Here is a 24,273-nt window from a genome sequence, read left to right as displayed (position 1 = left end):
TAACTTTTATAACACATAAGCAGCGTTTAGGTTCGTCAATGAGCATCGCATATTAACTCCGGTGTAAAGAAGGGTACAAATCGCTGTATAAACTTAATATCGGCCAAATTGCCGTCGCCGGGGGGCGCTGGGGGCGGGGGTGTCACCCGGGGAGGGGGGCATCGGGCAAACATCTGAAGCTTTTATTGCGATGATCGTGTATTGATTCCGCTCATAAGCCGCTGTTACAAGGATAATTTCATCTGGCGGAGCGCGGAGCGTGCGACTTTCGCTTGGCTCGCTTAACTTTAGGGTTGTCTACTGTTTAAAGCTAGTCAATTGTATTAAAATGTAAAGTTTTCTATGTGTTAAGTTTGCCTTTATATAAGATTAATTCAAGTTCCGGTAGAGGTAAATTTCAAGTTATTTCGCTTCTAAGGATTTCGGCGACAACCCTTTAATTCCAAGTTAAAGTTTTCTATATTTCTTTCTTTTCACCAATAATTCAAAAGTTAATATTAGTGTAATTACTTACTAATATTATTTTTATTGTATCTAAAGAGTCCCAATTCTTTAAATATATAAACAGAGGGAAAATTTAGCATTCTAATGTAAAATGTATTTTCGTTACAGACAAAAATCTATAAAAATGTAACAGTATTTTTCTAAAGGCAATATATATCTATATATCTTGCCTTGTTTCATACAAGCAACGCTTAATAAAAATATATCTTTTGATGAATCATACTTTCGCAGCCCTGAAGCCGGGAGCGGTTACATTTATTAGTTTATTCAGTGGCGGGCGAGTCTTATGAGTCTCAGATTAACCTTATTTCACTACATATTAGTGTGTTTGCGCCGCGGATGTCGTCCCCACTGTCCCACCACCCCACGGGACGATATTACTTTTGCTTAAACTCTCCTTTATCAATTTTGATGAATTTTGTTCGACTTTTTTTTTGCTGACTGATGTGTTTATAGGCCAGTACTGAGATACGTTATATTTCCTACAATTATATGATATACAGAAGAAAATCATGAGAAATATGCTTAAAATAATTCTTATCTTCACCTCAATTAATGTATTGTCTGGTGTGTGAATTAATAAGTAGATTAGAGTAATAGATCGACATTTTTTTAAGTGTTTTTTTTTTATTTAAGAGATCGTAAATGGAAAGAAACCCCATCTAGTGTTAAGTGATAACGGCCCGGGCCCCATGAACTCACATTGCGTTGCCGGCCTTTTAAGAATTGCTACGCTCTTCTTTGTAGGAAGTCGTATTGGTTCGGGGGGTGCCGTATGTGTGTGTATTTGAAAACAGTACTCACCAACAAGTTATGAATAAAATGAATCAGTGAGAAAAGTTATACAAATTACAAATAATATATTTTTAAATATAAAATGCGATAATGGGTTTATTTCGTTTGATTACAATCGTTTAGAACACAATATTAACCAGCAGTTTAAAATATAAATATTATGCGATTACATTGAGCTGGTTTTAATGAGCTTTTAACGAAACAATAAGTGTCAACTGCATGACGGTGACTGTACTCAGATCGTGGGGAGTAGGTACAATGCGATTCTAAAATCAAGATTTGTATTTAATTAGCAAAAGTTTCTTTTATTTTGATTTTTTAAAATTCTAATGCAATTTATAGCAACTTTAAAATGTCAAATTTGTGATTACTACATGAACTCTTGTTTCTAAGGATTTTTGTGATATATAAGCTGCTATAAAAGCAAGATGATTATTTATTATGATTTCTAGATATTGCATTATATACCGATAATTCTTTCATTTCTCCACAAGCATCTTTGTATACACTTGTGGAAATATGACGGTGCTGCTCGGAAATCGAGCAGCATCAGGTCGTCGACCATTCTAACCAATCTATGGCCATCCCAAAGGCCCCAGTTTCTAAAGTCAGGAAGTTATTTATATCTTAACGGTCGGAATAATAATATTAACGCATTTCAGGGTGTGATGAGGTCGCATACATTGTAGCCGCACTTAACAATGATTTAAATCACAATTAGTCAAATGTATTAAATAATTTTTGTTTGTTTGTTCCCTTTTTTTAAATCTTTTTATTGTTAAATATATCATGTATTCCATATTTGGCTATATTCTCAGTGTATTTGTATGTCATTATGTATAATTTATGTTAGCTGTAGGAGTACTAAATAAATAAATAAATACCAAAAGGTACCGCGTCAAGCTTATATATTTTCTAAAAGAGATAATATTTTCCTTCATTGCCATTTTATTCTTACTATAAAAGTGAGGAATTAAATATCAGGATAACAAAGTGGTCTACGCCGAGTGGCTGTGTCTGACACCAGAGTAATCACGATCCACAAACAATCACATCGACTCATTAAATGTGAGCGTACCAGCCCTTCGCAAGGTAAATTTTAAAATTATTTTACCAGTCTCTTGTAGCAAAAAGTAATATTATTTTAAGAAATATAGGTAATGATCGTTTTTATAAACTGCCAATTATTAAAAATTTAAACTATATTCTACGTTATTTAAACTTTCTATCGAGGGTTCGGGAAAGAGCTTAGCTTTATAAATAACAAGTTTCTATGTCATCGCCTATAAAAATTGTTTGTTTCCAAAAATTAAATACGAATTAAAAATTTAATAAATATAATTAGTTAGCTCTGGTTTCACGCAAATTATTAACAAATAATATAAAAAATCATCCCGATTCAATTCTATTTATAGGTAAGTGGTTTCTTGGTAAGTCATAATACGAGTATTATAAAAGTTTGAACCCACAATAGGTATTATCGGAGTTCATAGCTCGCGGTAACTCGCTAAACAGTTTACCGGGTGAGGCGGCCAATTACATGCGCCGTCCGCCCTGATGCCGCCCGCCCTACACCCTTCTCTTATAGGCAGCTAAACAATGTCAAACTAAAAGTTTTTTTTAATTTACTCAAATTGTACAGCCTTGACTCGTACAGGTATTTTGCAATACATGATGTGTCTGTTAGTATTTAGATATTTTATGGTAATATTAAAAACGGTTATGCATTTGAAACTATTATGATTATAAATTGTAAGGAACTCATAATTCTATAGTACGTAATTAAGCTGTAGTAATCCGCTCGCGAGAGCTCAACTGCTCAACTGTTCGGTGCCCAATTTTTCAAATTAATCTTTCTTCAAACACTCGAGTCCGTGAGATCGAGACGCAAATTTAATCTTGTGCTCGTTCGAGAGCTCTCCGCTCAGACAATAGCGCTGTGGGATCCGACCAGTAATTAAATTTGTATTTTAAATCCATCAAAAAATATATGGATTATGCTACATTCAGCTATGAAATTTTTTCATGCTCTTATCGATAACGAATTGTATGAAGTTTACAAGTTAATATATTTGAAGAAGTTAAAAGGCTAATATACTTACATTAGTCAGGTCTATCTATATCTAATAGACAAATTTCCGTTTTCTATTATCAAGTTCAAAAAAAATTGTTTCACTCATTATTACCTAATTGAATATAGGAATTTAAGTCGAAAACAACTCTACTTGGTGGAAAATTTATATATTTGTTTTAATTAAATGATTAGTTTAAAAATCAAATTTAAATTTACATGGGACACCACAACATTAACAATATACCGATAGGAGCGACAGTGTAAGTATGAATTTCGATAAAATGATTCCCTAAAGCTTCAACAGGTAATAAGTCAGCTTAAACAATGGTTTTCTTCTTATGAAGGCTGGGAGTCTTAAACAATAGTTAATGTACTATTGAGCTACAGTCCCTAGTGACAGATTACTTATGGCACACCCATATTGTTTAGAAGGCAAGGGCTCAAACCATGATGATTTCCCATCGACATTTACTGTTCCTTCTCAATTGGCATAGACACAATTATGGTTCCAACTCACAACCTCTGAATACAGCTGTAAAAGTTACACTATGAGGAAAGGAGATGATAAAAGGTAACAATGAAAAGCCTGCTATTTTGCAACTAATATATTGAAAGTGCTACAGTTATTGCAAACCCGCTACGTGTCTACTTTAATAAATTAATTATTCTTACAACTATTATGACAATATTAGAGACATCTACAAACACAAGAGATATTTTACAATTATTCTCAATTAAAAGAAATTATCTTCTTTACGTAAATTAAAGAACATATTATAGCTTTCAGATAAACACTAAATTAGCAGTAAAACAAATATGTATAATGACAGCCGTACTATATTTTCATTGTAAGACTTTTTCGTTTACACGTCTTATCTGTGGCTAGTAGCCATGCGTTCATGACTAGGGTATCTCGTATCTAATTTCGGACATCGAAAATGTGTTTTAAATTCTTAAGCAGTTCTTGAAATATGAATTTGAACGCTAGTTTTGTGTAACCTAAGCAGATTAAGTACGAAATTATTTTGTCAAACAATTCATTCTGTAATATATTTACAATACAATCTATTATTTAAATTATTTAATACGGACGATTCGAACATTCAAAAACGCCTGTTTTAGTTTTGTGTCAGTATAAAATAAGTTTAATTTTTCATAATCAAGTTAGAATGAAGTGTTTAAAATTTTGTGGTCGTACATCTGAAATTTTATGAATCATACTTAAAAACATACTATAATAAAATTTACAATATTTACAACTTCAATTTATACATCTTAAACTTTAAATTTATAACATAGTTATGTAACTTACCTATTAGCAATCTTAATTAATAACTAATGGTCATCACAATATACACAATCACGAATTGAGATCTCAAATGAAAAGTTGAAGAATTTATTAAGGCACACGTAACATGAGATATAAAACTTTGCCGTAAATTTCCAAATTGTATGAAAAATTATAAATCTATTTTAGACATATGTAATAGAACTGTAAATTGTGACCAGTTACTTATCTTTAGACACAATTATTTATTAAAATGTTTTATGATGATTATGTATTATCGTGTCTTCATGTTGTCTACCTAGAGGCGGTCTCAGAAGCGCCAGAGTGCGGGTGTTATGTGTGGACGCGATTATACCGTTCATGTAAAAGCCGCAACGCATCTGGCGGAACGGATAGTGCGCTGGCTGTACCAACTGAGCGGAGCGGCGAGCGGGGTGGAGATCGAAGCGGAGACGGAGAACGTGGCACTGGAGAGTGAGTGGCGGGTGGCGGCAGACGAAGGACGTACCTTGGGGTAAAAATATATTTTTTAACATGGTACATGTAAATACCAGTGGTTGCCTCGAGTTAAGCGAGCGATAAGGCCGCCAGTTGCCCTCCTTTTCATTTAATTATGTTTAATTTTTTTATTGTAATGTAACGAAGTGTTCATAAATAAAATAAATAAATATACTTATTAATGGTAATTTGTCAAAAATCTGTTCCTGCCATGATATATCTTTTTATCTAATACTGACCTATGGAGTAATGCAGCTAATGCTGGTTCGGGCCACAAAGGTGCAGGAGGCAATGCGCTGAGTCCAAGCGACCACCATTCACCACCTGGTGCGCTGGCGCCGCCCCATTCTCCTGTAGAAAAATATAATTTTATTTAATATATAAATATAATAAAATTAATTTTATTTGTTAAAATTTTCTGAGACTGAACTGGCCAAATTGGAGTCGAGGCAGCTGATCAACAGATCAATAATTCTTAAGGCTATAAATAAAAAAATAAAAATAATATTGCAGGGACTGAAACCTACACCCTGATTAGACCAGTTTCAAGGACAAGATGCAAAGTCGAGATATATAACACGACTTCTGTCTGCAAAAATCCAATACATTTTTAACATTTGGGCATCGTTCTTTGCGTTAAGTAATGGCTATATTTAATGGAATAAATATAAAAATAAGAATACAAAATATTTAAAATAAATAACTTAATAGCAGTTGCGTAGTTTTGATAACAATAACAATGCAGCATTGTTCAGGCAACAACATGACACCTGCCTGGAACTGTCCCTCATATCAGTTATTGATTTATGCTAATATGGATCACCTATTTGTGATTTCTTTACAGTTCATAATACATGTATAGCACTTATAGTATACTTTGTGTAATTGTCAAATTTTTAGCGAATTATTTAAACAATATTATATTTTTGTTTCATTTTTATATGGATTACGCATTTTGTTGTAATTATACGCAAACGATTGTATAATTACTTAATTAGACATAATTTATATATACATAGAATGAAGAATGAGAAGAGATGAATATGAGATATGGAACATGGTGTAATGGTTGCAGCTTTGTTCATGAATAGCAACCTTACAAACATTGTGAAAAAGAAAAAACTGGTGGCGGAGAGTTTATTGCCAGTTCTTCTATTTCCGTTCAACGCCCTAGATTTTTTGACGTTCATAACATGTACATTATGTTACCTATATGAATAAATAAAAATTTTGATTTGATTTGAAGCTCCGTAAAATATTGATCCGCCTATTTGCTACAGCTTAGTGATAAAGATTTACAAAGTTTCTAAATTAATTACAGTTTAATTATTCTTAAAACCATAAATCATCTAAACAACATAAAAAAACAGTTAAGTTAATTTTGATAAAATGTTAAATTCATAGGCGAATGCAATATATAGTGTCACGCAATACGAATGTGATTTGTAAAATATTAAAACCTATAATTGCACGATGTCCCATGATAGATGGGAGGTGTCACTGGGTGACACTTTACAAGCTTCATTTGTCGTTAATAGCGGCTATATCGACACATCTCCCTCAATAATTCCAATTAATGGTTTTATAATAATAGTTTAGTCCACCTGTGCGTTGTTGCTGCTTGTTAACGATACTGATTGGAAACAGATATATAAAGAAAATAGACAAATAATGACGATAATTACTAATACAGGTAATGCCCTTAAATGACTATTTAGACTATTTACGAATGATTTTTAGCTTACAATAAAAGTATTATTTATTTAAATTATACGTTTTTGTGCAACTTTTGAAAATAACACGTTTTCCCGTCATATCGAATGATATTTGCTTACATGACATTTGATTGCGTTCATTAACAGCGGGTTAGTAAAAACCAAATAGAAAATAGGTTTCAGCTTCAGATTGCATAAGCATCTTTCGTCATTTTAATAAAAATATGAAATATCATAGACACGTAGGTCACATTTCTGTCTGACACACCTTTTTGGATTTGAGGCATCACGGCTTCACCACCAATGTTTTCCTTCACCGTACGAGCGAGTGTTTGATACGTACATAGACAGAAAGTCCATTGGTGCACAGCGCATTGGTTGGCTGGGAATCAAACCTACGACTTCAGGGATGAGAGTTGCACAATGAAGCCAATAGGTCAACACTCCTTTTCCCCCCTCCAAGTTTTTTTATTATAATATAAATGGCAATAAGTCAATATAGAAAAAATATTATCAGTGCTTACCATGATCATGATGCAGGAAAGGAGCATGTTCGCGCCCTAAAGCCTTTTCTCGCTTGCGCCATTTTGCGCGACGGTTTTGGAACCACACCTGAAAAAACAATTATCTTAAATCGATCCTTGCATACAGATATTACTTTTTTAACTGACAGAATCTACAAAATTAAAAAGATATGGACTATATATTTTATTTCATCGGGAATGGCTTAGAATGGATGGACACAATTTTGCTTTGTAGGTAAAATACCAATACAATGTAGTAGTCGACACGACGCAATCCTGAATACAGCTAGGGCGCTAATACCTCAACTCGAGTCCACTTTTAATTTTTTTATCGCATAATTGTCGCCAATTTGTCGCTCTCCACTACAATGGGACCGTAATGAAAAGCAATTACGCATACGTGGCTCTCTGTACTCATTGCATAGTATGCATTTTAAACTTTATCCCAAAGAGATAAGGTCGCTCTTGCATCGTAGGATCACTTAGGATAGAAACAAATTGAGCTAGTCGACTCGTATCGCTAATAAAAAGACATTGTAACTGGCGAAGGCAAAAATGGTATAATTTGATAATTTGACGAGGCCGCCGCACCGCACCTCACCGCCTATTGTCATCCCTCACACTCTACTGGAGATGTGATTTGATCTTAATTGAGACCATCATTTATTAATTTCATTATACAATTATTTCAGGTTTTTAAAAAGTAAATAAAATATTTTTAAATATTCAAATTAGGGTAAAATCGCTATTTTTAACATAGATTTTGTAAATGTGTGATGTGTGTAAAAGCCTAATGGAATTAAACGAATGAAAACAATAAGTGACTCTTGCTTTGCCTGTTGTATCGTGAGCAATTAAATAATTGAAGTAAATGTGTGGGCGAAGTATGAGCTATGTAGGAACCACTACACCACCACAGAGCCAAGTGGCTGAGGGCCGCGGAGTGTCGCCAATCACTTCAAACTCTTTAATACATCTCAATTGCACACTAATTCCCACTTTAAGTCTACACCTCAAACCACTATCAATCTTATCTACAGAAATTAAAGTCGAATATCAAATAAACCGGTCGTTCTACAAGGGGCTCGTAGCTCGTTTGTCGGTGAGCGCCATCTATGGAGTGGATTAAAAGCAATTTGCAGCTTCGAGTGTGATTTAGAGGGCCCGACCCCGTCGGGAGTATTCCGCGAATACAATATTTAAAACCTCATAAATGTAAAATGTGAAATGAACGCAGATTACCGAAACTGTAATTACGTTCTTGCCAAGTTTCATGAGTCATGAATTCCTCGTTAGTGGCTCTACACTTGCACTCCGAGAGCAGGTTTATTGTCTGTCCTCCCACTAAATGGCTTGTAACTACACCACTAGTATTTTCTCCTCTAAATTTAATGTATTTTTAATAACATATTAAGTAGTCAAATCATAATGAAATGAAATATCGCTGTTAATTTCAATAAATAAAATGTTTTAATTATACACTTATAAGTTCTGATAACCGCATCTTAATGATTGAAGCATTTTTGTATAGTGCTGGCGGAGATTACCCTCTTCCCACCCCAGTGGGAGATGGTGGCAGGTAATTACCAAATTGCACCGGCGCGGTGAGTACTCCACGCTCAGACCAAGCTTAATTAAACTATTGTTCCTCATTGACGGCTACGAACATGTCACATTTTAAAATACATGCAAATAATCTAATATCAAGAAGTATTACACGGAAAATTCTAATCTACACGTAAAAAAAGAACCATAGAGGGTAAATACGAAGTAAAAAATGTATAATATATTGGAATAATTTGTTTTTTTTATTATGTGGTAACACTAGCCTACAAATTTTCAGATTTATTTAAAAACGTATGTCAAGAAGAAAAAATGTTAAAGTCCTACAATTGTCTACTGTATTTCACTTATAAAAAGAGCATTATATCTGTTTTTGCGTATTAGCAAAATAGGAATTTGTAATTACTTACCCCAACTTAACATGAACAATGAAGATAAAAAATTCAAACAAAAGATCAAAACGTGTAAAGAGTCGTTGAAATATGAATGGGATTCATCAGAGACAGTGAGTAGGCAGAGTGTGTAGGATTAGCGGAAACAGGAGACTGATTACATCTCCATGAATACACATAACGATATAACGAGACGCCACACAGCTCTCACTTATATAACACCTTAACATCAGTAATTAACGAGGCAGAGTTACAGCGATATTTTCTGGCCTTACATATTTAGCATGAAAAAAACACTATTTAGATAAATTATCTTCTCCGCATTGTTTCTCAGATTTACAACTCTAAAATGTAAAATTAAGTTATTTGAATTGTTAAAAATTTTAGGTTTACCATTTAAGCGACATAAATGGGTATTTAAAAAATGAAAAGCTTAAGTTGCTAGTTACATTCCTCGACTGAGAAGTCGCCCACGGTGGCTCATAATGACGTAATTCGCAACATGGAAGTATTTAATCGCTTATTTCTATTTAACTATTTACGCGTTGAAAATAAACTACCTCTTATTATTAAGTCATTTATGAAATTGTGCATAATTATAAGATTGTGTGCGCCGGCGCGGGGGCGGGGGAGTTAGGCGGCTAAACATTAGCTCGCTGTCGAGGCAAGAGGGTAATGAACGGAATTAGCGGCCATTGTGAGCCAAACCGACGCGCTGCTACTGGCTGCAGTTCCTGGACCTTCATATTGCTTTGTGATAGGGCAAATTTCAGGATTTGTATGTAACCAGTTGATTCATTATTCACGAATTAACGGCTATCGAGTTGAAATCGCTTGATGTTGAAGTTTCTCTACACGTATATAAGAGATTGTAACAATTTCCGTTTATTAAACAACTTAACAGAATTAGAAGTGCACGCAAGGATTTAGAATATTCTATTTAAGTTTTTTTTTTATATGGCTTTCATTTGTGCTATCTGGGCACAAGGTACTTCACCAGTGTCGTGTAGATGGAGAAGGCTATTATGATTGTTCAGTTATAGTTAGTTTCAAATATATCAAAAATAGGCTGGGTGACAAAAAAGACAAACTTAGGTTTAGTAATAGGAAATCAGTAGGAAGTTCGGTGGGCATTATAGGTTTGTGGCGACTGATGGGGGCCACAAAGCCGCAATCTAGAGCACATTGTCGCGAGTGCAGCCCGCCGGGTGCGGCTACAATGCAGCTAATTTTAATTGTGCCCGCAACTCGCCTAATTCCTGATGACATTCAAATCAGACATTTTGACACTATCAGAGCAACAATTATCTAAACTAAATGTACGACAATCTCTGGCCAATCATAGCTAATTTATAAAAGGAATTATTATTATTCCACTGATCAGCGTCAAAAATTGTTTGATGTGTTATTAGAGGATCGATATACAATGGTCTTTGCCCTCGCCTTGAAGTTATTATGGGCTGAATTACATACTGCTGAATATTACAGCTACTAATGGACCCCAGTAAATAGTAATTAATGTAATTTATATCCTGAAGGCATTTGTAACAACCATTTAAGCCTTTTATTCGTCGCGAGCAGCCTACATTATGCAATTAGTGTGGAGTCTTCGCTAAACGTCTCTAATTGCCACTAATGTATATCAAACCGCGCAATTATAACGCTTTGTTGCTAAATTGGGCCTCGTTTATATTGAATTAAATATTTTACACTGGTTAAGATATTTAATTATAACATATTAATAACGGACCAATAAACGAGTCATAGAGTTGTGAACTGAATACAACAGAGATTTCAATGCCGATTGATATTTTGTATAGAAACACTGTCTATTGTTTACGCGAGTCCTATTAATCTTAATATATTTAAATCTCCTGTAACGATATTTGTCTGCGACGGACTCCTAAACTAATTAACCGATTCTAAATTAAATTGGCACACTGTGAGCATTCTGGTCCTACTTAAGAGATAGGATAGCTTAGATCTTAGATTATAGTCGAAATTTTATTTTATTGCAAATTATTTGTCTATAATAAATTGACAGTCACAATTATCTGTTAACTACAAAAGATTCTAACAGATGTCGAAACTTTACAACTGTTACATTAAGTAAATTGACGTCACTGCTATCGTAAACCGACAAACGTATCATATAAACTACAACTCAATATCATGATTACCACGTGTTATTGAGACTAAAGTATAAATTAAATTAGAGAAACGTAGTTCGCGGGGGCAGCTAGTGTTTATATAAAACTTATTTAACGAATGTATCCGTCATTACAGAATCAGTATCAAAGGTGAAGGTGGTATGTCCTCGCTAAAATATGATTATATATCTATTAACTGACCTGTACTCGCGCCTCGCTGAGATCCAACCGTAGTGCAAGTTCCTCGCGCGTGAAGACATCTGGGTACTGCGTCTTGTCAAAGGCGCGTTCCAGCTCATGCAGCTGGTAGGTTGTGAACGTGGTCCGGCTGCGACGTACCTGCTTCAACGTTCCTACTGTTAAAATCTGACACTTTTTCACTTCAAATAAAGACTAGAAAATTCAGAGATAAAATTGATTTTTAAAGATATCTCGAATGTATAGAAGTACGTCTGCGAAAAGGTTGAACGTTAAGGTACTTTTAACTTTTCTGTAGCTAGATAAATAGACACACAAAGTACTTTTTCACATAGCCTCAATGACAACTGTAGAAATAGGCTTTAAATCGACCATTATTGTTATTCAAAACTAAGAAATAACTATGCGCATAGTTTATGGAACAACGGATATTCTATGAAGCAATTTACCTTGCGTGGTCTATTGGCATCCATGTCCAAATGGTCAGTGTGTTCTGCGCTCGGGTCAATGTCCGGTTCGCGCTCCTGACCCTGCTCGTGGTCATGATCATGCTCGTGTTCATGCTCGGAGTCTGAGTGCACGCTCTCGCTTTTCATATCCACGCCATCTATAACCGTCACCGTATCATCTATACAAAAAGTACTCTTACTAAACTGATATTAATAGTGAAAATGAAAATAATATTACTTAAGTAATATTCTGTCAAAATTATTTTACCAATAATAATAATAGCCTTTATTGAGATACATTTTACATTATATATTTTATATACATTTAAACAAATTATTAATAAATAATAATTATTGATAAATACAACAAAGTTAAACTGCTACTGAACAGGTGTTACTGGAAATCCCTTCTTAAATAGGGTTTTTTCTACTATGTATATATTTGTATTCCACAAAAGAAAGTGACTATATGAATTACAATCTAGTCTATACTATAATTATGGCGGATAAGTAATATTATGCTGATTTATTTGTTTAACATACTTTAACTAAGATGATGTTAATTAAGTCTTAGTATTCTATAATATGTTCTTGGGTTATAATAAAATATTAAAATATAAATTCGATTTAGTTTAACTCAGCTTTTAACCACGGCTTTAAAGTTAATGTTAACGAAAAACAAGGTTGCGTATAGAAAGTAACATGATGTAAGTCATGGCTTATAACCGTGACTCGAAAATATTATATTGAAATAAAGTAAAAATACGTATTGCATAAAGATTATTATGTATTGATATGCGAATGTGATCCTGTCAAAGTGCCACTCGATGTGTCGCTCGTTAGTGTTCTCCAAGCGACTCTCGCATGTATAGCATTCGTAATAAAGTTTACAATACTATGTTAAGACTGGCAAATCTTCTTAGATGTATTATATTGCATTCACTTGAAATGCTGCCTTTTTACATCGATTCTACGAGATTAAATCTGATGGTTATCTTTTATACTATGAAGCATTTTTAACTTCTTAATAGTCTAATACCGAATTAACAGCTTTCGTTGGCCTATTAACCAATAAACAAAGGAGCTTAACTAATTTGTGTTTTTAATGCGATTTATTTAATGTCTATTAACTTCAATTCACGAGTGTGAGAATATACATTTTGTCTTTATAATAATTATAGATTTAATTGATCATAAAACTGTGATAAAGAACTCGTTTATAAATTAATGTTTTTTTTTCTTAATACATGAAGAAACACAAAAGCTATTAATATAGATTGTTTAAAAACGTTTACAATTAATGATATACAGAACGAGAACTACCCATCTACAATTGTATTGAATGTAAAACTTTTTTAACGCTATAAAAAATTCACTAAACGACGAAATAATCTTTGATAATATTTACTCAACATTTGCATTATAATGTCATTCAAACTGTATCAAGCAAGAAGGTCACACGATCAAAAGTTTAATTGTAACATAATAATGTTAGCATATTCCCCTCTCGTCCCTTGTAATCAGTTGTAATCTCTTTGTATAATACTAATTCCTTGCAACAATTACAAAACTACAAAAACACTATTATAAATAAATAGCGCGACTAATGTCGAGTGACGCTAAGTGCTTTATAAAAAGAGTATTTTGTTTGTATTTGATGCTAGTACGAGTTGATATTGCGTATTCCTTTTAAGTGATATTGGTATATATACCAATCAGCAGAGAGGTCATATTCATTTGGTATGGAAATAAAAGGGTGGCTATGTATGCAGCGAGTGCAGGGATTAAAAGATCGATGTCACGCGGTTGACGGGACCGGCTCTCCACTCATTAATTGCTGCAATTGATTTATATTGGACGGACAGGGATTACATTATAGCCAGTACGATTGAATTTATCTTGCTTTAATATACAGGAAATGAGGTAATTTTTTTTACGATTTACAATGTATATGAATTGTTTTTTGTTAATTATTTAAGCATTTTAGGTTTAGGTTTTATACAACGAGTTCTAAGAGCAACTTTTATGATTGCCAAAATCTAAGTTATGATATGATTCTAAAGTCATGGAGGTTACTTAGCAAATACATATAGCTAATATTTAGGTTTTCGCAAGCAATAAAGAACTAAAAATAATAATAATATCGTCAATTTATTTGCCAAGAATCCTAATTCTAGTCTCTATCGATTCGAATTATATTTCTGGGTCGTTTGAACTGTTTAACAGTGTTGCTACGATAAATAGTACACTGCGGTGCTACGCTAGGTTTAAACCCAAATGCTACGACGCTACGAAATAATAACATTTCAAGTAGCTCATAATAACATCATAAACCTTCAGTGATGCACGGGAGCGTAAAGCGAGCACAATATTTAGTTTACACAATGTGTCAACACAATATTACTAATACTGGCCATTATTTGGCCCATCGGCAGCCGTCCTACCGTGCACTATTACATATTTCAATAATCTTTTGTCTGCGAGTCAATCGATTTTGAGTCTTATCTCGCAGTACTAAAGATGAATACTCTGTATAGATATTTAGAAATCCCATATAATGAGCCCGCGGGGGGTCGAGTGCGCTTTAAAAGAAATATCAAAAAATGCAAGTTATTAAGCTATAGTTATGATTCGAAGCATTGTAACCACATGAGGTTGGAGAAAAAACTTTATATTTAATAATTATGTATAATCAAAATCATAAGAGCGCGACCAAATGTTATGGGAAAATTATTCCTTAATAGGAATCGACACCTAATATTGTATTATTTCACTAGTCTAATTAATACAATTAGTTTCTATAAACGTACTATGTGATGTCAATATAGAAAGCAACAACGTCGGATAATTAGAGTAAGAAGGAAATACCTACCGATACTGAGCATTATTAGGTTAATAAGTATACATAAATCCTGCCCGTTTGCCCCCTGTTCTATTAAAAAAAATACTTAATAGATTTTTTTTACTTTACATATAATTCAATTTCCTTTTTATATCTACTGCAAAAGTTATTTTTGCTCGACTTAACTTTATTTATTATTTAACACTTCAATGCAGTACGGTATAAAACGCAACGCGCGACCTTCTTGCTACAAATTTGCTTCCAGAAAACCTTTTAATGATACTACCATGCCAAAAACTATGTTTAAACTATTTTAAATATCTATTTACTAAGTGGCAAAAGTTATTCAACTCCTTATTTATCAAAAAGATTAAATACATCAATACAATTATTGTTTTAGACAAATGATTTTTTTGTGGGGTAACATGTTTTCTTAGAAATTTAATTTCTCTAAGTAGAGATTTTGCATCTCTGGAAGACTATGATGGAAAATTTATACTTTTTTGTTAGTTTTTTAACGTTTTAAATTTATTGTAAAACATCTTACATCAACTTAAATATATTTTAAGTAATAGTAACCGGATATACCGTCTTACTTCCTCTAAACAATTGATATTAGATATGTATTGTATTTTTAAGTTAAAAAAATATTATAATATAAACGATACATTTATTTATTGTATTTACAATCAAAATAGCCATACAAATTGATTTTAAACTTTAAGCTGTAGTTTAAACTTAAAGGTCTAAAGTAAGTTTATTTTTAATGTTTAGACATAATATACGCTGAATAGGTTCTAGCCTATATTAGTGGTGATTAATTTATTTCCTGCTCGTTCCTAATTATAGTAAATATTTATAGCATTTAAATTAGTGCAAAGAAAATATATAACATTTTTTATTTTATATCCAAACAATTACATTACACACAAAAGCCAAAACGGAATACACATATAAACAGAAACATAAAGCACAGATATAATTTTATATTATTTTTTATATATATTTATATTTAATTTTAAAACGAGAATGATCTAGTTCTTTAGAAGTATTTACCATTACCGTTGTTAGGGACTCGATGGCCGAGGATACTGTCAATGGTGTAGGCCACACCGCGCCGCGCGCTCGACATCCCGCACACTAACTACACTTCACTTTTTAGTCTCAGTCACTTCACTACACTTTATTTATATTTTGTACATTTTAACACAAAGTAGTCTAATGTTTTTTATTTTTTTCCTGTATATATTAATTCCTTTCTAATGTTAAAGTTATACCAGCAACGAGTATCGTAAGCCGCTGTTGCTGATTTATCATGACGTGTGTTCCCGTCAAACTATTATCAAACTTTGACAGAGGTCCGTAAATGCGCTAAGGGTCCCGCCTTATGGGATCATTTTGCATCCCTTTCGCACCAATTACGACTAGTGTATATCCATCCCTGTCGCAGGCCCCGCCTTTCGTCGTTTTGATTGGCTAAGCCCTGTGGGTGTCGATTAACGCAAAGGTTGCAGTGGCTGTTAGTAAGATGCAGTCTCACTTAACTCAGCAGTGGATTGTTTAATGCAGAACTAAAATACGGTTTAATTAGTCACCGCTTACCTTAATTAATATTAATTGAAAATTTAATTAAAATGTAGGTATATCTATTTTTTGTCTGCTAAAAAAATTTAATTTTCGTAATCTTCTAGACATAATTATTATTCATTCAACAAAAAATATACTTATTTGGTGCGCATTTTTTATTTTTTTTTATTGGTCATTTAAATAAATTTAGCCAGTAAAGCTCCTCTTATAACACCTAGCGAAAGACTGTCCTATTCGAAATGTATCTTATAATAGTATAATATTATATTTATTTAGGGTGTATATAGGTAGGCGCAGAGTTCGCTTAATGTAATTCTTTAAAGTGAAGCCTATAAAAAAATTAAAGGATAAAAAATAAATAATCGATGAAGTAGACGTATAAATGTGTTTGCCATATGCGGCATGTATATATGTAATATTAAAACAATAACCAAGTAAATAACCTGTTCAACAAAAAAATTTTCCAGAAAGGAAAGGATATCTATTTATCTCAGACTGATATTTTATTCTTATGATAATCAAGAATAAAGAATAAGTAAAATTTTTACCACTTTCGCTGGATCCTTCTACTTTCTATCCAACTATATGTTCTATTTCAGTTCCGTTTTTTCCCGTTTTTATCCTATATTTTCGTCGACCAACCTTATTATGCCAAATATTAATTTACCTACTAAGCCTTTAATGATTCCAACCGTAGCACCCTGGCATATGAACATTTGTTTTAGTAAGAAGTTAGGTTAACGTAATACACATACAACATAATCTAATAGGTAGGTATATCAGATATGCCAGTTTCGGTGGACAGCGTTATACGGGATATGTAGGCATATTTCAGCTGCTTCCATTCTTATCTATTGTTAGCTCTTGTCTCTTTATTTGTCTTCCTCTTTTCAGTTTTTTGTGTACTAAATACATTGATAAATATTTCAACTACTAGACTTGATTCTGTTTATATATTTTTTGTAATACCTCATCAGATTGAAACACGATTGACATTTGGCAACACGGTCGAAAAATCTTCAAGAAACAATTATGCTTTATACATCCAAACCATGACCAAAGCAAGCACAGAAAATCATTTCCTTTAATAAAAATTATAATTGAAAATTTAGAAATACTAAGTACAGTAATGGAGTACATTAAACGATACGGTATGGCCAAGAAAAATACTTTAAGTTGTTTAAGATAATCTCTGATGTTAGTCATCAGAAAAAGTAATTGAAATTGAGATTTAAAAGAGATAAGGGATCCGCGAATCAGTTTAGACCGGATTATAAAGAGCTGATTAGTTCTAATTACTAAGACACATTCACTACACACTTGTAAGCTCTTTACTTCGGAGATTTGGAATCTGCGTAATGCTCTTAAGTATGTCTTAATTTTAATACTTTACTTATAACGGAAACATATGAATACCGTTGATAAATTACGAGTGATTTCTAGTTATGAGTCAGAAATATCAAGTGTACCTATCGTCTTTAGTATTTAATAATAAATTATATTTATTTCAGATAAATGAAGTTTTTGTAAAATTATACATATATTTTAGTGGTATCTTAATATATATATTTCTTGTGTGTGTGTGTATGTGACTGAACTCCTCCTAAACGACTGGACCAATTTTGATGAAATTTTTTGTGTGTGTTCGTGGAGATTCGAGAATGGTTTAGATTCACAATTTTGTCCGCTGGACAATGTTTTTTTAAATTAATTAGTAGTTGTTGATTTTGGAATGTTTTACATTGGATCCGACAGACGGCGCTACCATCGCACTGTCAAATTTTAAATAATATTCGAATTTTAATTTTAGTCTGTCCCGACAGTTAACGCTGCGATCAAATTAAAAAAAAGTTTTGTTATCATTGTGTTATTGTAGACCATGTGCTGGATCGTTAGATATTGTCATAACATTTGAATAATAATTTACATCAAAATGGTCCAGAATGTTTTAGCTTATTAAAAAAAGTTTGAAATTTTCAAATTAAAGACGTATAGACAGGACAACGTCTGTCGGATCCGCTAGTATTTTTATATATTCATATGTTTTATAGGCAAAATAAAAGTTTGTGTTTTTTGTATGTATGTACATAACGAGTAGAGTAAGCTGTGTTGAAAACAAAAGTCTTTTTTAACAGTAATAATTTAAATACAGTTTTTTTCCAAGTATGATTTTAATTATTATATATGTATTTTGATAAAAATTACTTGTTTTCTCATCTTCGAACACGTACCACTTAAATTATTAATATAATCATATGATTATGTATATGCATGTTAACATCAAATTGTTAATATACGTAGTTCCTTTTTGACCCACAAATGTGTGTTCCTCGCTAGTAGCCTGTGTAGACGGTATGACAATAAGCGACAAAGAGGTTCCGCCCGCTGTCTCTTTGCCGCGAATTAAGGCAATTTTCTCAAAGCCGGAAAATAAAATAATAGCCGGCCCATTAGCGATCTGTTGTGTTCTCTCTTCCCCCCCCCCTCCAGGCGTCCCCCCCACTACCCTCAGCTAATCTGCGGAAATGAGCGCGGAGTGAGTCTCTTTGAGTGAAGAGGAGTTTCATTCCGACTCATTTAACGTCTCCGCTCCGAGCACGCATCAAATATATCATTAAGTGTCCTCAAATCTTTTTTTATTCTTACTTAGTTATACAAAGGAAAAAGACCGCGAACTTTATTTTATGCAACCAATAAAAACGATATGTCCTTGAGACATTACCGCACCTTTACAAAGCTGATTTGGTAGGTTATTATATGTTGTTATTTTATTATTAGTAACTATTTTGGTTTTCTTATAACTTGGGCAAGTTCTGTCTCTTACAATACAGGAATGCATGTAGGGACCAAGATCTGTATCGACCATCAATTGACTTAGTAGGTTATTTATATATATGATCCCGTTTGATTATTAACAACTGTATAATACCTCCCTCGAGCAGTGTTGGCCTAGTGGCTTCAGCGTGCGACTCTCATACCTGAGGTCGTAGGTTCGATCCCCGGCTGTGCACCAATGGACTTTCTTTCTATGTGCGCATTTAAAATTTGCTCGAACGTTAAATACATACAGACATTTCTCAGACCCAAAGTCGACGACGTGTGTAAGGCACTGGAGGTTGATCACCTACTTGCCTATTAGATTTAAAAATGATCATGAAACAGATTAAGAAATCTGAGGCCAAGACCTAAAGAGGTTGTAGCGCCACTGATTTTTTTTTATATTACCTCCCGACATAAAATCACTACGTAAATAATATAGATGAAATTTAATATTCTTCCGAGTAAAACGGTTACAAAGCTATTAAACAGGGCGGGAATGAGATATAAGAATACCGTGAGTCCGGTTGGAGTCGCTGAGGTAATTGCACTACTTTGAACTGCATCACACATAGGGTTATGCTTTTTGTATTTTTTTATTCATTTAACCAAAAGTATAAAAAGGAAGATTGTATGTTTGGTTTTTTGGTCATGTTTAGTTTTACTATAGAAAATGTCAAAACAGTAAATAGCATTGCCAACTAATACACCATAGACATAATGCTATTTTAATAATACAGGTGGCAATTGGTCAGGAGGCTCACGTGATGATAAGTGATGCCACCGCTGATGGACACTCAATACCAGAGGCCTCGCGAGTGCGTTGCCGGTGTTTTAAGAATTGGTACGCGCTTTTCTTTCTTCAGTTGGCAGCTGGTTCCACATATTGTTGATGCACGGCAAAAACTTTTTTTTAATTAAATTATTTGATATTTATTCAAAGAAACTATTTTGTAAAGTATATATATTTTTAGTGGCCCATTCCTAGTTTACGTCTAGAAGTTTTTCGACACTGGTGGATAAGGTAACATATTCGGTAAAGAAATATTCAATTCATTAGAATTTTAAAACATGCGATTTCTTCTCATTGACAGCCCTGAAAACTCACCCCCGAACAATTATCGTGTTTCTTGCTCGAATTCCCGCGACAAGGAACTACCTAATCATCTCGCGGCCCTCACATCCACACTCCAAAACCCATCAATCATATTTCACACTACCGAGAGTTTACTGTATCCATAACAGTCATAACTTATTATACTCATGTTATAGACACAGTATTGTTTTAATTATTTACTAATTGTTCGAAATAGATAATTTTAATTTTATAATATTTGACGAGGCTGATCCCAAATATTGTTACTCGTCAGATCTTCACATTTTTTGATTGGTCATTGATCTACTCGGGTTACGTTAGAAACATTTTTATATATACTTTTTGTTAATTATATTTGTCAATAGTTACGTCCATCTCGAATTTTATACTGTGTGTTTAGTTCGTGTTTAAGAACTATTGTGAGATAAGGTATCAATCAGCATCAGTCTAACCACTCTTTATTCCCAAACTATTAGAATTTCTCCAAATCCTTACGGCTGTCAATATTGTGTGCCTTTAAGGTACATTATAATGAGTTCTGTACTCAGAACTTATTATTTTACTATGAATTGAATTGTAAATCGACGGCTACCGATCCATTCTTTGTAAATTGTAATATAATATAAACAATGAAAAATTTGTAATGGTCAAGTCCTTTTTCGTGTAGTTAATTATTAATATAAATTTTAATAGTAAAACATAATTCAACAGGAACTAATAGTATCTATTCATTTTAAATAATTTGCATTCTAATTTAAAGATTTCTGCGGATTACGGATTAAATAATATCACAGAAATCCAAAATCACGAAGAAACTACATATTTAAAATTACAGTTCAAATGAGTTCTAAGAACTAAATTGTGTAATTCAGATTCGAAGCATTTCTTTAAGCATTGTTAACCTCGCTCTACCCACTAAACACTTTGTGACAAACTTGATATCGACGCGTAGGTACTGTGACTTAAAAGCATTTCAATATTGCATACAATTGAGCGAAACGTTTACTAAACGTTTAAAAACAATTAGAACCGATTCTGCTCCATTATACGGTTACGATATACATCTGTTCGATATATGTGGTAATGCGAAACCACTCACGAAAAGACGCGATAAACAATGCTGAGCTGACGGAATTTACAATGCGATAATGTGTCGCCAAAACTGCTATTTTACATTACAGACTATTAAGAAGTATGGTAAAAGAAAAGGAAGTAGGCAATATAGTCACTGAAAGCATCTTACAATTATATATACCTGTAATGAATCGCTCGACATGAGAAATTCATCATCCAACACTCCAATCAACATGTAGCAGTCGAGGACTTTTAGTACTTCAAACGACATCATCGCGGATGTCGTTGCGTAGTCGAACTGAAGCCTGACTTTTGACTATATTTTAACTTTTCTTTAAATTTAAAGAGGTAATGAAGAACTATCAGTGCCTCAGTGGTAAAAGCAATCATAAATCACACCTATTTTTGTATTTATCATTTTACTTTCCTTTTACATATTTACTTTTTCCTTTCCTTTTACATATTTACTTTTTCCTTTAATTTACTTTTCATTTTACCTTCAATTTCCTTACCGTTTACTTATTCCCTATAACTTTTGAAACTTGGCTTGTCCTTTTGCTATTGTGTTGATACTTTGTTTCCCGATCACTTGGAGGGAAAGGCTAAATTAGCCTTCAAAAAGCTTGATGTGCTCAGCAAGGCCAGACGGTACTTCACTCCGGGCCACCGCTTTCAACTGGAGTCCTCTCTGGGCGAGGGCTCCCCTACCGGGGAAGGAGTGGAAGGAGTTGGTGCTCCAACTCCTTCCACTGACCGTATACACGAAGAGCGGTTCGAATCGTCGACGACCAATCTCTCTCAGAGCATCTTGATCCTTTGGCGTTGCGTAGAGATGTGGGGTCACTCGGCATCTTCCACTGCATTTACCATGGAGAGTGGTCAGTGGAATTATTCGGATTAATACCTGCAGTTGAGTTTCATCATCGGACGTCGTGGTGATATGGGTGGAATTTCGTATTCTGCGTCGACGTGGCCGACCACGTGCCACAACTACGCGTTTTTTAAGGCAGTTTCTGCCGCGCACCACGACTTTGTGGAAGCAGCTGCCCACTAAAGTATTTCCGAACCAATTCGACTTAGGGTCCTTCAAGAATCCAAACCTCTGTCATCGAGAATTATATAATAGGGATCTAATCTCTATAAGAATTAAGCATGCGTCATTAAATATATGAGCATTTTAATGCGATGTATGTTATACAGAATCTGTCGAGATTATTATACAATACTTCCGTAAACAAAAAACTGTATAGATGGCGCGCGTCTTCAAAACGTTGTGTTTATAATACTATTGTTTTATTCTACAATATGCAAATTCCATGGTATTTAAATAATTCATCTTGAACGACATTCAATTATGTAGTCATATCTTTATATAAATAAATTAAATGGGTGTTTCTACTTCTATATACTTAGTGGTGTATAATATTTGTTCACTTATTTCATTTTATTTTTGGGATCTCTGTGATGTATACAATAAACTAATGTCTTCGACAAAGACATTAAAATGATGAAGTGCTAGTTCCATTTAAAATTTGTAGATGGCATTGCGTCAAATTTGCTACAAAACTAATGTTATTGTAGTTCCAGGTGGGAACTCTAGATGGCGTAAAAAAATTTAGCCGTGCTTTTGACTGATGAATGACACCCACGGGTGCAACGCGAAGATAACAGTTTGCTGCAGTGCGGCGGTGAACCCGTTGGTGGCGCCGGGAGCCCCGTTACGCCTCTGGGCTTGCGGGGGGTTTTAGTTTCGCGCCCGCTTCAACGGCGGGGCGATCGTTGTGGCGGGCCCGAAGTGGCATAATTTAAATATGAATGTATATTTTGTATATTTTCAGAAAAAACATAAGAAAAGCAATCAAAATCTGAATAATTTGACAGAGACCAAATTAACAGAACGGAAATACACGCTATCTAAGTGTCAGTATAAAAACTAAAACGATTTAAAAACCGTTCAGCTGAAAGTTTTAGCCCTTAACCTTTATGGTAGATAAAAAATACGTGACCTTAACCCTGAAGCTCCTACTTTAATTATTTTTTTAAGTATCGCTAAATACAAAAATTAACATAAATCTTATTAGGTCATAATTACAACGTAAAAGTAAATCTTTTAAGCCAGGAAAAGACAATTTAATTTAATTAACTGCTTTTGATCAAACATACCTACTATGAATCATAATTAGATATTTTAATATTATCACTTAAATTTATTTGCAAATAGTAATAATAAGGTATCGAGATAAAACATTCTATCACTTTTGGTATTTGAAAGTTGAGGTTTCATTGAACCTAAATGATAGAAATGTTTTAAAATCCCATATTTACCAATTGCAACTACATATTACATATTACGACGTAGTAAAATACGTGATTATCAGACACAGTACACTCTGTCGGATTATAAACGATATACTTTTATAGGCAATATATGCCAGCTGGTTTTGCTGTAAAGTTTTATTGTATTACAATTATTTTATATTTTTTTAGATTAGAAGTTTATCTTATGTTTAGTTCGTCGTTATCTTCAATTGGATCCACTTTTTTTTAACGTTAAAATATTAATTTTGACTTAACGCCGTTTCTTGATACGCAGTTTAGTGGTGTTCTAAGTTTAATGATCATTAAGCCTTCTAGCCTTAAGAAAACTATAAAACATTACATAGTCAACATCAAGAATAAAATTTAATTATTATTTAATTTTTAAATA

General features: G+C 33.4%; 1 protein-coding gene across 2 annotated transcripts; it reads right to left on the bottom strand.

Annotated features, from left to right (window-relative positions):
* Positions 1-3,965: 3,965 nt before the first annotated feature.
* Positions 3,966-16,317, bottom strand: LOC110992746 (retinal homeobox protein Rx2-like). Of its 2 annotated transcripts, none has more exons than XM_045628896.1 (6): positions 16,055-16,317; positions 12,151-12,308; positions 11,705-11,845; positions 7,399-7,486; positions 5,399-5,510; positions 3,966-5,169 (listed from the first exon to the last, which is right to left on the bottom strand). In XM_045628896.1, exons 1-6 carry the CDS (start codon positions 16,122-16,124, stop codon positions 4,995-4,997), a joined length of 744 nt encoding a protein of 247 aa, XP_045484852.1. In that variant the 5' UTR covers positions 16,125-16,317; the 3' UTR covers positions 3,966-4,994. The 2 variants fall into 2 exon arrangements, with proteins under 2 accessions (XP_045484852.1, XP_022114375.2); XM_022258683.2 differs by having other exon boundaries at positions 11,705-11,842.
* Between the last annotated feature and the right edge of the window lie 7,956 nt (positions 16,318-24,273).

This window comes from Pieris rapae, chromosome 7, assembly GCF_905147795.1.
Source record: "Pieris rapae chromosome 7, ilPieRapa1.1, whole genome shotgun sequence".
In the NCBI taxonomy this organism is placed as follows: domain Eukaryota; kingdom Metazoa; phylum Arthropoda; class Insecta; order Lepidoptera; family Pieridae; genus Pieris; species Pieris rapae.
The sequence above is the reverse complement of the archived record's forward strand: the minus strand, read 5'-3'. Positions and strand labels throughout refer to the sequence as shown.

Bases quoted from the DNA above. Each gene is read 5' to 3' on its own strand.
- LOC110992746 (XM_045628896.1), bottom strand. From the start codon at position 16,124: ATGTCGAGCGCGCGGCGCGGTGTGGCCTACACCATTGACAGTATCCTC. The intron at 11,846-12,150 runs GTAAATTGCTTC...GGAACGTTGAAG, and splicing joins ATGCCAATAGACCACGCAAG to CAGGTACGTCGCAGCCGGAC. The intron at 5,170-5,398 runs GTCAGTATTAGA...TTTTACCCCAAG, and splicing joins TTAGCTGCATTACTCCATAG to GTACGTCCTTCGTCTGCCGC.